Source organism: Dasypus novemcinctus, chromosome 23 (assembly GCF_030445035.2).
Source record: "Dasypus novemcinctus isolate mDasNov1 chromosome 23, mDasNov1.1.hap2, whole genome shotgun sequence".
NCBI classification, from domain to species: Eukaryota; Metazoa; Chordata; class Mammalia; order Cingulata; family Dasypodidae; genus Dasypus; species Dasypus novemcinctus.
This window is the reverse complement of record NC_080695.1, coordinates 24,734,645-24,751,634: the sequence shown is the minus strand read 5'-3', so window position 1 is coordinate 24,751,634 and position 16,990 is coordinate 24,734,645. Positions and strand designations below refer to the sequence as shown.

The window sequence follows — 16,990 nt, the reverse complement described above, 5'->3', positions numbered from 1 at the left end:
ATTTTGGGTTTGTGTTCATTTCTAAAAGATGGAGTGGCTTAAAAAAAAAAAAAGTTGGAGTGGCTGGACTCACAATGGAATGTGATTATGACAAAAAATATAAAAGATGAAATGACTGATGATGGAATTCAAAGTGCCATAAATAATATTAATCCTTTGACAAATCATCCTAGAAACTGTAAAACTGTTTCAAAAGAAGAAAGGCAAGTGGAACCCTGACAGCTTTTGCTAGTTTTGTTGTATCCAATTAACCAGTATTTATTGAGTGACTACTTTGCTAGCAGCTGTGATGAACTCAGAATTATAAAGCATACTTTTTGCTGTCAATGAGTCTATTTTAAATCAGAGAAAATATAGACATAGAGTATTAACTGTTTCCCTCATGCTCCCCACTGCACTCCTGATAGTCTTAGTAGCTGACCTTTATCTCACAAAGAAAGTCAATACCACTAGCTATGAACTCCCTCAGCTTTCTCCCCCCCACACATCAAAATGTACTTATATCTTTATATTAACTTCTCTTCTGTCTCAGAGAAAGATATGTCCCTATTCCATTCTTTTTTTTCTTCCCTCCTCCCCTGCCCTGCTGTTTTTGCCTATTCACTGTGTGATCTTCTGTATCTATTTCTCTTTTTATCTTCTCATCTTTTTCCTCTAGGATTCACTGGGATTTGATCCTGGGGACCTCTGATGTGGAGAGAGATTCCCTGTCAATTGTGCCACCTCAGTTCCTGGTCTCTGCTGTGCCTCCCCTTGACTCTGCCCTTCATCTCTTTTGTTGCTTCATCATCTTGCTGTGTGTGCGGGCACTGGCTCACTGCATGGGCACTCAGCTCACTGTGTGGGCACTGGCTAACCGTGTGGGCACTGGCTTACCATCTGGGCACTCGTGTGGGCACTTGGCATATCATGTGGGCACTTGGCTTGCTGTGCAGGCACCCATGTGGGCACTCAGCTTACTGTGCGGGCACTTAGCTCGCCACACAGGCACTGGCTTACTGCTTAGGCACACTTTCTTTTCTTTGATCCCCAGGGATCAAACCCAGGTCCTCCCATATGGTAGGCAAAGGACTTATCACTGAGCCATATCTACTTCTCCCTATTCCATTCTATGGTTAATAAGTCTACGTTTGACCTTGTTTCTGCTTCCAGTTGAAACTGTCCTTGAGATTTCCTACACCAGTATTTCTCAAATTTGAATAGGCACCAGAATCAGCTGTAGACCTTGTTAAAACAATGATTGCAGGTCCCAGATCCCTTTAGTAAGTTGTAGATGGGGCCCAAGAATTTGCATTTCTAACAAGTTCTCAGGTGATGCTGATACTGCTGACCTAGGGCTCATACTTTGAGAGTAACTGATCTATAGCTAGTGCTTGAGACAATACAGACACCTCAAGTTCAGCTGGTCCAAAATCAAATTTATTGCTTTTTACTTACTCTTCTTCCTACTGCCAGCATTTTCCTCCTAACTCTCCTCCTGTATCAATGACTAGTATCACTATTTTTCCAGCTAAAAAAACCTTAGAGTCATTCTTAATTTCTCCTTTACCTCACTCATCACCTACAACTAATTGGGTAAGTTCTACTTATTCCAGCTCAGAAAAGTCTTTTGAATTTTATCTTCTTTATTCTCATTTTCCAGGTCCTTATTTTCTCTCTTAAACCTTTTAAATAGACTCCTTATTGTCCCTATCTCCAGTCTGTCTGTCTGTCTCTGTCTCAGATCAGGTAATAGTAACTTCTTGGATATAAAATCTTTCTTGGTTCTCCACTACTATATGATAAATGTGGAGTAACAGTGGGCTTGACAGTCAAAGTTTCTAACCATCCAGTGTCATTCAGTCTATCTGCCATCATAGTCCATCACACCATCATATGTCTGGTTCCCTTGAACTAGTCCTGCACTAAGCCACATGCCTTCACATGTTAGTTCCCTATTCCTATAAAACCTCCTCAGACTCCTCTAGCAAATTCAGTTGCTCTCTTCTATATTCTCAGAGCATTTGGCTTTTACCCTCTACTATAGAAACTGTCATATTGTATGGTAATTTTTTATTTACCTATTTCTTCCTTCCATCTTTGAATTTGTTAGGGAAAAGGACTGGGCCTTATTTCTTTCATGTTAATCCTAGTACAGTTGCTGAATGAACATCATCCATAGAGAAGGTTCCTTTTGAAGTCTGCAGAAGCATGTAGGACAGTTTCTTAACTATAGCTATCTGTCAGATACTCCATACCTATATGGTGTATTTTCCCTCTAGTTCTAAAAATTTTAAATCTTCCTCAATTCATTGAGTATCAACCTTTACATATAAAGAAAACTTGAAGATTAGTTAAGTAATTTTTAGTCTTTTCTTGAACTACAGGCTTCAGCGGGAAGAGGAAGAAGCCTTTGCCAGCAGTCAGAGCAGCCAAGGGGCCCAATCCCTTACATTTTCCAAGTTTGAAGAAAAGAAAACCAATGAAAAGACCCGCAAGGTTACCACAGTGAAGAAATTCTTCAGTACTTCATCCAGGGTTGGATCAAAGAAGGGTAATTTTCTGATAACTCTTTTTTGAAAAAACTTTTATTGTGTATCTGAACAATGTGATGTGGAATAGACTCATGAGGCATATAGAGGTAGCTTTCAGATAATCTTTGAGACAGAAATTAGTTTGAGGGTCAGATGATAGACAAAACCAAAATCTCTGGTTAGATGTCATTGTTTTAGAGAAGTTTGTTTACTCTTTATGGGAGAATAAAGAAAATTGGAATACATAATTTTATTTATAGAATTCATTCCTGGGAGCGGATGTAGCTCAGTGGCTGAGTTCCTGCTTCCCATGTATGAGGTCCTGGGTTCAGTCCCTGGTACCTCTTAAAAAAAATTTTAATTCTCACCCAAAAGGCTTTTTAGCTGTTTTTGGATTTTTTTTGTGCCTTTAGTTTTTAGATCCTGGCTTATTTCTTTTGTTATCCTTAGCTTATCAGAATTGGCTGTTTGTGGGCTTGTACACATCTAAGAAAGATTTTCCTTCTTAAGAGCCTATTTGAGAGAGAGTTTGTGTCTTGAGGAAATGTACAGGAATGTATATGAAAAATATAACTTTGGGCTCTTAGGAGGTAGGGGTGAAAGTAACCCATAGTAGGTATTTCTAATATGGATTTGTATGTGCATGACCTTCTTTATCCTGTTTTTTATAATGCCATGTAACCACTAAGGGAATTACCACTTAAGTCACAACTGTTCTATGGTCCCACTGGTGAGCAGAGAAGCTAGTTGAAATGGCTTCATATGAAGCAAGGAAGAGTCTCTCTTGATAGGATTCAGTCTCTGAACCTTTAAGTACTTTTCAGAGTTAGGCAGTAAAATTGGAATGATGAGGCAGAGTGAGAACCAATGCTGATGCTCTCAGAAGAGCTGCTGCTTAGAGCTCCCCTCCCACTCAGCCTGGGTAATTGTGATGAAGTTTTTGGTCTGCCTAAAAGGAAAGGGATTGAATAATATCATCCATCAAGATCCTTGCTGAGATGTTAATCATGGGGTGGGTGAGGTATATAGAAATCTGTGTGATTTTTTTTTTTTATAAACCTATACCTTCCTTCTAATTAAAAAAAAAGATCCTTGCTAGTATGTCAGACTTAGTGATACTACTTTTTGTTTTCATTTTATTGAAAGGAAAATTGCTTATAAACAAAACACAGCATTTTAAGAAATATATAACTTTAAACAATCTTCTTTGTTTACATGATTAGTTTGGAGTTATTTCTTGGTTGGTTACTGGTTGTAGCTGTTTTCTCTCTGCTGTAATAACGAGGAAATTAGGAGGGAGTATAGCAGGGTTGTTGAAAGCATAGGCTTTGTTGTCACTCCTGGTTTGAGTCCCACCTCTGCATTTCACTGACTATGTGACCTTGGACAAACTGATCTCTCTAAGTCCTGTCTATACTAAGAGATGGTGACACCTATCATAGACTGTGGTGAGGATTAAATAAATTGATGAAGGTAAAGAGCTCAGCATTGTGCCTGGCACATTTAGTCTCCAGTCAGTGTTAGCAAGTTTAAAATACAGATTTTATTTCTGGATAGAATAATCTCTGCTGGTAAGGAATGCAAGGATATTGATTAAAGCCATTCATTCTCCACCCCATCCCCACCGCAAGATGTCTCCTTCATCTGTTTGCTTGTTGTTTGCATGTGTTGTCTGTTTGTTGTTTTTTGCTCACTGTCTGTTTGCTTTTTCTTTCCGAGGCAGCAGAACCTCTCATGTGGGATATGGATGCTCAACTGCTTGAGCCACATCTGCTCCTGCCATTCTTTCTTATGTAGCTTAAATTCTGTTTCCTACTTTGGGAAAGTCACATTAACCTTATTAATTTATGATATATATATATAATGAAATGACATATGTTAATGACAATAGATGAAATATTATAAATATAAAATTTCTATTAAGTGCATACTAGTTATGCTTATTCTGACTTTTCTTGGTAGCTTTGAAAAACCTTGTCCTAAGGGCTTCTGGAGGATGCAGATTATATTATGAAAAGAAGATTTATAATCCAGTGTGGTGCCACTACTTTAAAGGAAACAACTCTCAAGTGATTTTTATTTTAAAGAACTTTTTTAGAGCAGTTTTTTTGAGCTATATTCACATATCATACAGCCCATCTGAAGTGTACAGTCATTGGCTTTTAGTATAATCACAGATTTGTGCATTTACCACCACAATCAATTTTAAAATATTTTCATTACTCCAAAAAGAAAACCCTCATACCCCTTAGCAGTCACCTCTCAATTCCTCTATCCTTTCCCAGCCCAAATAACCACTAATTTATGTCTGTCTCTATAGATTTATTTACATTTACAACTTACATGGGATGTAAACTTCCATGTAACTTTTACATGAAATAGTTTTTAACTTTTTTTTTTTGACAGATTTGTTCTTTAGATTTTTTGCTGTTTGGTGTTTTTTGTTTTGTTTTGTTTTGTTTGTTTTGTTTTTTGGAGGTTTTTGTTTGTTTTGTCTATGGAAATCTTCTGGTGGTAAAGACCTCAAGAGTATTTTTAAAACTGATGTGTGTATATTAGAAATGAGGATGCTGTTGGATGTTTTGTTTTATTTTGTTCTGTTGTGGTTTTTTTTTTTTGAGATACCAGGGCCAGGGATTGAACCCAGGACCTTGTATGTGGGAAGCTGGCACTCAACCACTGAACCACATCAGCTCCCCTAAGTTGGTTTTTTCATTTGTTTTTTGGGGTTTTTTTTGTTTTGTTTTGTTTTTAGGAGGCACCAGGGACCAAATCTGGGAATTCCCATGTGGGAAGCCGGGTGCTCAACCACTTGAGCCATATCTGCTTCTGCTATTGGATCTTTGTTTCACAGATTGCTTATATAATTGCCAGATGGTCTTTGTATTTTAAACTGGATTATTTGTTTGGCTATTTGTGTGTGGATAGGTTAGCCTGCACTAAGTACAATTTTAACTTATTGGGTATAGAATAGAATAGACATTTTGTATTATCTATTTTTTATTTGACTTATTTAACACATTTCTCTTGCTCTTGATATTTTGCTTATGTCTATTAGTAGCACAAAAGAAAGCTCTTAAACTAGGGAAGATTGATAACAAACAAAACACAAATAACCTTTCAAGGGATTTGAAGAATGTTTTAGCATCCTATCAGAGTTGGGTGCCCTTTCAGAGAAGGTAAGTAGAACAGCTTGGCTGTTTGTACAGGCTCAGAAAGCTTACTTGTAGTTTTCTTTTTTTTTCAATTTCCAAAGTGAGGTTGAATAACTGTTGATTATTGGTTAAGATGAAATTATTGTTCATACATTCCAAAATGCCTTTTTCCTTTAGAGTTCAAATGTGTTTTCACCCTGAGTAGACTCTTTGTTTGCCTTTTAAAAATTGATCCCATCAAAATACAAAATAAAAATTTTAAAAATTAAAACACACACAAAATTTATCTCGGGGAAGCAGATATGGCTCAAGCCATACTTTTCACATGGGAGGTCCCAGGTTTGGTTTCGGGTGACTCCTAGGACAAAAAAAACAAAAAAACAACTAACAGTAAGCAAACAAACAAGAAAGCCAACTCAGGGGAGCCGATGTGGCTCAGTGGTTGAGCGCTGGCTTTTCACATATGAGATACCGGGTTCAGTCCCAGCACTGGAACCTCAAAAAAAGATCTGGTAGTGAATATAGCTCAAGTGGTTGAGTGCCTGCTTCCCATGTACTAGGTCCCAGGGTTCCAGGTTCAAGCCATGGTACCTTCTTTTTTAAAAAAAGACAAAACTTGTGACTATCCCTCAGGCTTCTTGTAACACCCTGGGAACCCAGAGCTACCAGGTAAGGAGTCCTAAGACTGCCCTGCTAGAGAGACCTCATTCCTTCAACAGCACCAGCTGATCCTAGCATTCCAGCCATGTCCTTCTAGGTGGCAGAAGCCCAAGTAACCCTAGACAATGCCACATTGCTCAGAAGCTGAGGCCTACCCAAATTTCTGCCAAAATTGTGAGCTATAGTAAAATGGTGGTTGTTTAACAAAAAAAAAATTTTTTTTTTAATTGATCTGAAGATAATGCTTAGGAAAAATCTCTTTTCTTCTTTTAGGATTAAAATACTCATCTCTCTGCCAAGACCTTAGATTTTAGATGCCGTTTCTCACCCAAATGAACCAGAGTTCCTTGGAGAAATGACCGATTCTGAGACTGGGGTTGGGAAGGAAGGGTGCCATGTAAAAAATACCCTGAAGCCAGCTTGAAGGGTTTCCCACTGTCCAAATCTAGGACAGTGTGAGTATCACAAGAAATAAGGATAGTAAATGGATTATAAGTGATTGAATGAAATTACAGTCCATGAGATAATTCCATTAATAAAATAGATAAATAGAGGAAAAGAGAAAGCTTCTTCACCAGAGTGCTGACTATTAAATATAGAAGGAATGATGAAATTAGAAAATCACTATTTTTCAATCATAGTAAAAATTTATTCATGCAATTTTAGCAATGGGGGCTAAATCTGGGGTGGAGAGAGGGAGTTTTCTGAGGAACAGGTTCTTAACAGGATCTGTAATTTGTTAATTACATGTAGAGAAATGGTAACTATAAAACATGGTGATGGTGGTTGGGGAACAGACATCATGTGCCTTCAGATATGATACTCTAAGAAGAACTGAGCATCACTTATGTAGTATTTGAGCTGAAAATTCATAACCTGAATCCAATCCTAAGGAAACACCAAAGAAACCCAAATGGAGGGACATACAAAATAACTGACATATGTTCTTCAGAAAAGAAAGTCTGAGGAGTGTTTCCAGATTAAAGGAGACTATAGATTCATAACAACTAGACCTTGAATTGAATTCTGTATGAGGGGGGATATATATATATATATATATGTATGTATGTATGTATAATTAAAACATTTGGAACAACTGATAAAATTGGAATATGGACTGTAAATTAGATAAAAATATTGTATCACTAGATTTTCTGAACTTGATACTAATTTTCAGTCAGTTATTATATAACTATAGTTAGAACAACTGAAAAAGTTAGAAAACAATATATCTTTGTTATTACGAAATACTCATATTAAGGAGTATATGATATATGCAGTCTGCTCTGAAAAGGTTTAGAAAAAATACAGAGACAAATGTGACAAAATGTCAAAATTTTGTTTATCTGGATAAAAAGTACAAAGGAATTCTTTGTAACAGTCTTGCAACTTTTCTTGCAAGTCTGAAGTTATTTCTAAATAAAATTTTTAGAAATCAAACTATAGTTTTCCAGCATTCAATGCTGTTCCAAGACCTAAATTTCAACTGTTAATTAAATAGAGGCATAGTGCTAATTGCATCGTTGACAGGATCACTAACAAATTGCTACTTTAATCACCTAGGGACTTTTTGTTTTTTTTTGTTTTTTTAAAGATTTATTTTTTATTTATTTCTCCCCCATTCCCCCCGTTGTTTGCTCCCTGTGTCCATTCGCTGTGTGTTCTTCTGTGTCTGCTTGTATTCTCATCAGGCAGCTCCGGGAACCGATCGTGAGACCTGTTGGAGTGGGAGAGAGGCAATTATTCTCTTGCACCACCTCAACTCCCTGTTCTGCTATGTCTTCTTAGTTTCTCTCTTCTTTGTCTCTTGTTGTGTTATCTTGCTGTGTCAGCTCTCTGCGTCAGCTGGCACTTCTGCATGGGGCAGCTTTCCCACATGGGCTGGCTCACCACGTGGGCCAGCTTGCCCTCACCAGGAGGCCCTGAGCATCAAACCCTGGACCTTCTATATGGTAGACTGGAGCCCAATTGGTTGAGCCACATCCGTTTCTCTGAGGGCGTTTTTGGATGAAACTGAGGTGTAACTATTTCCCAAACTGAATTTGGAACCCATGTTAGTTATATCATGCCTGTTTTTACCATCATTTCTCAAGTACACTGTACTTGGCTGTGTTTTCTTGTCTACTCTAAAGATTGTTTTTCCTGTAAAATCATCCTTTATATAATGTATTAAATAGAATGTATTTGGAGCACAGTCAATTTCAGACTGTCATTGCTAAGGACTATCTGCTTTTCAGTCTATAGTATATAACTATAGTCAGAATAACTGGAAAAGTCAGAAGAACTATAATATTCTACTGAGTTACCCTTTTTTAGTTTAGATGATCGAGAAATATGTGTGGGTTGTTTTGTAAATGTCTTAAAATGAGATATAAAATGTTATTTTACCCAGACCAGAAATGGTGTCAGTTACCTCTACTAATGATCACATTCTGTTTTTAGCAAATAAATTTTATTGATACATATTAATAAAGGATAAACTCATCACCATCATTTCTCAGTGTCTGTATGCTTCCCCTTTCATATTTTGATACTGATATTTTCAGATTGTCTTTACTCTCTCACAACTATTCTTAAAATCTATTGGTGAAAGTTTTGCTTTCACAGTCTTACTTTGTGTATTAAAAACTTAACTTGCTTTAATCTGCCTTGCAGATAGGTTTATATAGGTGTTCAGTTAATACCCATTGATTGCTTTAATTTTAAAAAAATAGATGGCTGTAATAACAGGAGGCCTTTGTGGTGTGGTGTGTGTGTGGACTTTGGGAATCGGTCAGATCTAGATTCACATCCCAGCTCTTCCTTTTACTAGCTGTGTGGCTTTGGGCACATAAGTGACTTACTATCTTTAACCTTAGTTTTTTCACTTTTAAAATGGAGTTAATACCACCTGCCTAAACAGAGATTTTAGGATTAATGAGCTTGTATAGAAAAGCATAGTATCTGACATAGAGAAAATTCTCATTGAATGATACCAGTAAATATTATTGCCATCATTATAATTCAAGAGTATATGTTGTTCTACCAGGAAGACTTTAAACCAGATGTTTAGCAGAGCTTAGTCATGGCTGACAGACTATACTTGAAATACAAGCTTCGTTTCTATATTAAGAATGCAAGATGATTTTAAGTTAAAAGCAAGCATTTGTCATTTGGGCTACTGTAACTGTAATGCAGGTGAAGTTTTTCCTTTCCATCTTTCATCTTACACATTGAATACTAGATGCTCAAAACTCATTCCTTCATGTGTACCACACACCTGAACTATCTCTCCTTCACTTTCAACTCTGTAGTCCAAACTGTATTCTCTTAGTAGGGTTGATTTTTTTGTACAGTTGGAGAGAGACAATTGAGAGTTAATTTTTTTTCCATAGTTATTTTTTTTTATCATTTTTTTCTTTCTTTTTTTTTTTTTAAGATACATCACACAAAATGACTTTTGATTTTAATCAAAAGAATTTGTCTTTGGGGAAAAGTATCGGTGAGTGGGATGGGGAACGTGTGCAAGTAAAGCAATAAAGGGAATGGTTAATATTTCCCTACCCTGAGTGGTTTACAGATCTCCAGGGTCACAAGGATTGGTTATTCCTTTGAAGAACTTTCATTCCTCTCTTTGGCATGTGGAGGCAGTTTTAACGTAGTGAAGAGCTCTAGCCTTAGAGCTAAAATACCCAGATCTAGGTTCAAATTCTAGCCTATACTGGACTGTTTAGACATTTTTGGCCTTCATTTTATTTCTACATATGGTATAAAACCTACAATATGTTATTATTGTTTTGTCTCTAAACAATTATCTTTTTTTTTATTTTTTAAGATTTATTTTATTTATTTATCTGCTCCTTTGCCACTTGCACTTGCTGTCTGCTCTCAGCATTGCTACTAACCATGGACTATAGTTTACATTATAGTTTATACTTTGCCCAGCACAATTTTATAGGTTTTTGGCAAAATGCATAATGGCCTGTATCTGTCATTACAGTGTCATGCAGGACAATTCCAGTGTCCCAAAAATGCCCCCATGTTACACCTAACCTTTCCTCTTCCTCCCCTCAGAACCTCTAGTGGCCACTGCTTTTTTTTTTTATCAATAATAAAAGTTGTTCCATTGCTAAAATAATAAGTCTACTTTAGGGAAGCAGATGTGGCTCAACTGATAGAGCATCCACCTACCATATGGGAGAGTCCAGGATTAGATCCCCAGGGCCTCCTGACCTGTGTGGTGAGCTGGCCCACGTGCAGAGCTGCCGTGCAAAAGGAGTGCTGTGCCACGCAGGGGCGCGCCCCCATTTGGGGGTGCCACATGTGCAAGGAGCGCACCCCGTAAGGAGAGCCTCCCCGTGTGAAAAATGTGCTGCCCACCCAGGAATGGTGCACAGAGAGCTGATGCAGCACAGAGAGCTGATGCAGCAAGATGATGTAACAAAAAAAGAGACGCAGTTTCCCAGTGGCACCGAGGGTACAAGTGGACACAGAAGAACACACAGCGAATGGACACAGAGAGCAGACCATGGCGGGGGAGAGAAATAAATAAAATAAATCTTTTAAAAAAGTAATAATAAGTCTACTTTAGTCCATAGTTGCATTCTCCCCTTATGTTTGTTCATTCTTAAGTCTTGAGGATTTTGGAATGGTCATGCCCACTCTTTTTCTGATTGAGAGGGGGCTTAAATCCCCTGGGGCATATGGGTGGAACTGTCTTGCTTGCAGTTGTATATACTGTTTTTTGTTTGTTTTTTGTTTGTTTGTTTGTTTCTCTCCACTCCCTCGTTTGTATTTGTTATGTCTGTTTGCTGTGTGCTGGTCTTCTTTTTAGGAGGCACTGGGATCCAAACCTGGGGCCTCCAGTGTAGGAGGGAGGCATCTATTTGCTTGAGCCACCTCTGCTCCCTGCTTTGTTGTGTCTCATTAGGTTTTCCTTGTGTCTCTTGTTGCATCATCTTGCTTTGTCAGCTCACCATGCCAACCTGTTGCATCAGCTCTCTGTCTTGCTCATCTTCTTTAGTAGGTACCGGGAACGGAACTTAGGACCTCCCATGTGGTAGGCAGGAGCACAATCACTTGAGTCACTTACACTTCCCTCTCTTTTTTTTGTCATGGGTATTTTCCATCATCATTATCCCTTTGTTGTCCTGGGCGAGTCCAATGAACTGGAGAGTAGGTGTTGCAACTCTGCTGAGATTCAGGGCTCAACTGGAACATGAACAGACCAAAGATTTAAGTCTCTGGGATATATATTTAACAAGTATAGTGGTAATTATAGATTGAAGTAAAAGGGGCAGAAGAGCCATGGGATATTATAAATCAGCATTATTTCTTGAAATATTTTTTTTCTAGTTCACCTCCCTTTCAGGAACTCCAATGTTATTGGCCCTACAGGTCACTGATGCTCTGTTAATTTTGTTTCAGCCTTTTTGCTCTCTATGATTTATCTTAGATAATTTCTTTTGCTATGTCTAAAGTTCAGTGATTTTTTTTCTTTTGTATTGTCTAATGTGTTGTCAATACCATGCTGTGTATATTGTCCATTTCTCTCATCTTGTTCTCTTTTGTCACCTTATTGAATATTTGGAGTATATTTATAAAATCTGTTTTAACAGCCTTGTCTGCTAATTCTATCATTTGGGATATCTCTAGGTCTGTTAATATTGATTGATTTATCTCTTGTTTATAGATCATATTTCCCTAGTTCTTTGCATGCTTGGTGATTTTTTTTTTTAGAGAAGTTGGAGGTTTCCAGAAATATGCAGAAAATACAGAATTCCCATATACTTCCCCTAATATTAACACTTTGCATTAGTGTGGTACATTTGTTATAACTGATAAAACAATGTTATTATAATGGTATTATTAAATATAGTCCATGGTTTACATTAGGTTCTCCTATGTTTTTTCTATATATAACAACTTTAAAATTCCCCTTTTAACCACATCCATGTATGTAATTCAGTGCTGTCAGTTACAGTCACAATGTTTTGCTATTATCACCACTATCCATTACCAAAACTTTTTCATCACTGCAAATTGAAACTCTATACAATTTAAGCATTAACTCCTCACTTTTTACCCCTACCCAAACCACTGGTAACCTGCATTCTGGATTCTGATTCTATGAATTTGCTTATTCTAATTATTTAATATCAGTTAGATCTTATTTTCCTACTTCTTTTCATACTTGGTAATTTTTTACTAGATGCCACATATTTTGAATTTTACATTTTTTGGTAAATTTTGTTTTTTTCCTTTAAATATCATTGGGCTTTGTTCTGGAATACAGCTAAGTTATTTGAATTTGGTTTGATTCCTTTGAAACTTGCTTAAAGCTTTGTTAAATGGATCAGGACAGCCTTTAATCTAGGGCTAATATGACCCCACTACTAAAGTAGTAATCTGAGAACTCTAATTAATGTCTTGTATTAGGAGGTCTTTCCACTTTGGCTAGTGAGAGAATGAACCATTCTTAACCATGTGTGAGTTCTAGGAATTGTTCTGCCTGTTCCTTCTCCCAGTTTTGGATAGTTCTTTCTCCAGTCCTTGGTAGTTTCCTCACATGCCTGTGCAACTCAGTACTCAACGAAAATTCAAATGGACTCCTCTGCAGGTATCTGAAGCTTTTATCCCTCCACTTTGGATATTTCATCCTCCAAATTCTAGCCACCATGGCTTCCCTGAACTCCGAACACTGTTTGCTCTATTCATCAACTCTGCCAGGCTCTATTTGAGTTCTCTCTGTGCCATGGCCTGAAAACTCTCTCCAGGCAGTGAGCTAGGACACTTTTAGGACTCAATCATATTTGTTTCTCTTCTCTCAGAAGCCAGTCTCCTGTTTGCCTGTTGTCCAATATCTGAAAATTATTATTTCATGTATTTTGTCCAGTTGTAAGGCAGTAGGGTCAATCTGATCCCTGTTATTCATCATGTCTAGAAGTGAAATCATCAGACTGAGTGAAGAATTAAATTCCAAGTATTACAGGATTTTTTCTAATTGTACAAGAATGTCAAACCCAATTTTTGGTTTTCCATTTTAATAAAATATGTTTCAAAACATGTTCCCTGGGAGCAGATGTGGCTCAAGTGGTTGAGCCTCCTGCTTACCACTTGGGAGGTTCCAGGTTCAGTTCCAGTGCCTCTTAAAAAACAATAAGCAAAACAAGTGAAAAAAGCAACTCAGGGGAGCTGATATGGCTCAGTGGTTGAGTGCCAGCTTTCCACATACGAGGTCCCAGGTTCAATCCCCAGCCCCCAGTACCTCAAAAAAAAAAAAAAAGAAAAAAAGATGTTCCTATTTTTTAGTTAAATTATACTTTATTTTAAAAATAGATGTTATCAAAAGGACAAATACTGTATGATTGCATTACTGTGAACCAAATATATTGTGTAACATATTGTATGATTTCAAAAAAATTTATATACAGTACATCTAATTGAGGAATGTATGTTTTTATTCAACTGTTTTCTTTTTATTTTTGTTTGTATTTCCAATTCTTAAATATACAAAATAAAATAAAATAAAAAATAGATGGTATTTTCAAATGACTCAAAAATGTGTAGTTTCCCTTCCACTCCTTGTCTATCACCCATCTAGCTCCCAACCCACTATCATTATCCTCTCCTCATCCAGGTAATCTCTGTTATTAGTTTCTTGTTATCTTTCTGAACTTCTGTTCTCATTTATAAATAGTACCCCCATTTTACATAAACTAAAAGCACACTGTGCTCACCCTGTTATTTATACTTAGCAATATTTACAAACTCTTTCCTTATAAATATACAAAAAACCTACTTTTTTCTTTCTTTTGTTTTTTTACATTGACATGGTAGTCCATTTTATGGATTAAATCGTAATTTACTTAGTCCCCTAGTGGTGGCCCATTTGTGTTACTTCCAGTCTTTTGCTTTTACAAGTAGTGCTGCAAATTTGCACATATTTCATTTTGTACATGTGCAATTATATCAGTAGAAATTTTCTGAGAAATAGAGGTTTTTGGCCATAGGATAAATGCATTTTTAATTTTGATGATTATTACCAGACTGCTCTCCATTGAAGTTATATCATTTTACATTACCACCAGTGTTGTTGGAGAGTGCCTTCTTCCCCATTACCTTATTAACACCAAACATCAGATTTTTTAAAATTTTTAAAATGGGATCTCATAGTAGTATTAATTAGCATAGTTGTTATCATGAGTGAGATTGAACATCTTTTCCTAAGTTTAAGATCGTCTTTGTTTTCTTTCTGTGTACTGTTGGTATTGTTTACCTATTTTTCTATTTGCCTGTTGTATTTTTTTTCTTCTCTATTTATAGGAGACCCTATATATTAGGGAGATAAGCCCTTCGTAATGTAGCTTGCAAATAATTTTTACAATTTGTTGTCTGGCTTTTGACTTAGTGGGTTTTCTTTTGCCATACATACAATATTTTTTGATTGCTAGTTTCCTTTTCTTTATGTGATTGAATTTACAATTCTTTTAACAATGATTTTGAATCACTGTTAGGAAGACTCTAATAATTTAAAAGATTGGCAAATACTTGATTTGGAAAAAATCATTAAATGCAATTTATTTCTGCTAACTACTTAATATTAGTAAGATATTTTGCTTTAATTTGAACATAAGTCGAACAACTAAATACCAACTTAATGACCAGTTATGTAATAATAAGTGAGAGGTAGAATTTTCAGTTTGCCAGGTTTTAGTAGAATATTCTTTTAGATAACCTACATAGTTTTCTTATTTGAATAAAACCACAATTCTAATAGGAATGTATCTCTTGAGTTTGAGTTTTAAAGTTCAAAAAAGATTTCAAGAAATTACTTGATTTTAATATCTTCAGAGGATACATTTTTTCCTAATTATCTTTTTTGATGTAAAAGAAAATCATAGGGGTGTGAGGTAGTTTAATTCATTTCAGGTATTGAATTAGCACAGTTCAGAATCAGGAGGTTTAGAATGTGATCTGAGACCAAGTATAGGGATGTTTTTACCTTCTGAGAGCATTTCCTCTATATTCTTACACCCTTACTGTGTACAATGAAAGGAAAATGATACCTTGACAGGTCAATAAATCATTGTATTTATTTAAAGGGAGGAAAGAGTTTTGGGCCCAAGAAAGTGTGATTTGCTTCCCCTGCCTCTTTGCTGTGTGCTTTGACACTTTTATTATGCTACTTTGGATATGCATTCTTTTACTTTGAGATGTATGATCTGTAGATTGGATGGTAGGTAAACTAACTGTGAGTTTCCCACATAGCAATTAGCAATTAGTCTTTGCCTTTTGGCAAGCAAAGTGGGATTTTATAAGTTATCTAGCATTTTTATGCTTCTTACTGATCGTTGTTTTACTTGTTGACTTTTTTTTGTAAACTCATACAGTCTTTGAGAAAGTTGTTCACGATAGTGGTACCATTTCAGTATTAATGATTAAATATATAGATCAAAGCATGATATATTTTGGCTAAGAAAATGCTAATAAAGCAAGTTTTATATGAAAGCAATATCTTTTAGATCATTTAGTTTATCTGAGGAAAGTTGTCCAAATATTTCAACATAAAAATAACTTAAATCCAAGTTTAAATTTGATTAAGCATATTTAAATAACCTTACATTAAATACTTAAAGTAATTCCATGCATGGATCTCCTGTGTAATAAAATTTAATTATGTTTAATTTTCCCAGCAGAAATTCAGGAAGCAAAAGCTCCCAGTCCTTCCATAAACCGGCAAACCAGCATTGAAACGGATAGAGTATCTAAGGAGTTCCTAGAATTTCTCAAGACCTTCCACAAGACAGGCCAAGAAATCTATAAACAGACCAAGCTGTTTTTGGAAACAATGCCTTACAAAAGGGTAGGTTGAGAATAACCACTTAGAAACACAGAGCTTTGATTTTAGGAAAGGTATTAGAGATAATCTAGTGCAATCTTGTCATTTTATATCTGTGAAAATCTAGGCCCAGAAAAGTTAAGTTGCTTATCAAAGAAAAGCCACTCAGCCTGTTTAAAACCTGACTTCCAAAGTAGTACTTTTCCACTGCAACTTAATGGGTCTTCTTTCTGTGGAAAGTCTGATATTGAAGCCACTTGGGTTACGTGCTTCAGTAATAGGCCTTCTTAACTTGTGACCTTGTAAGTTAACTCTAAGCAGCAATTGTAGGCCACTTGCAATAATTTCAGGTTTTTGGATTTTTTTTTTTTGTATTTTTATTTTTAATTTTATTCTGCTTACTCAGAAAAAGGAAAAATAGCATTTAGAAGTTGAAAGAGACCTTAGCGACTATCTTCTTCATTCAGAAAGGATAAGTGACTTGCCCAAGGCTGCACAGCTAGACTTTGCCAATTTTAGAAGTAGAACTTGTAGCTTTCATACCTGTCTTTTCTAGCACATCATTTCACTTTCAATAATTTGTAAGACTGCCTGTAATGGGACTCCTTTTGCAAATAGTAAATATCACATTCTGTTATAACAGACTATAGGTCACAGTTATCCCCTATAGTCCCTTTTATGAAATGAGGCAGTCTTAGAGCAGAAGGAAAAGGGAATTAGAAAAACAGCATGGTGAATGATTGTTTAGCTGTTTTCCAGTTCTGGTCACAGATTATTAAGCTAATAAACAATGGGCTTCTGCCTAAATATTTTTTTAAAATATTGAATTCAGGTAGTAAGGG

At 36.2% G+C, this 16,990-nt stretch overlaps 1 protein-coding gene across 6 annotated transcripts in view; it reads left to right on the top strand.

Annotated features, from left to right (window-relative positions):
- RABGEF1 (RAB guanine nucleotide exchange factor 1) overlaps window positions 1–16,990 on the top strand; it is an 86,569-nt gene that overhangs the window by 47,232 nt on the left and 22,347 nt on the right. For 4 of the 6 annotated variants that reach the window (XM_058285988.2, XM_058285990.2, XM_071211183.1 and 1 more), the window contains 2 exons: window positions 2,367–2,533; window positions 16,003–16,172. In XM_058285988.2, the coding sequence (XP_058141971.1) occupies window positions 2,367–2,533; window positions 16,003–16,172 (337 nt within the window). The remainder of the gene's footprint in view (window positions 1–2,366; window positions 2,534–16,002; window positions 16,173–16,990) is intronic. The other 2 variants (XM_058285992.2, XM_058285993.2) reach the window with 1 other exon arrangement.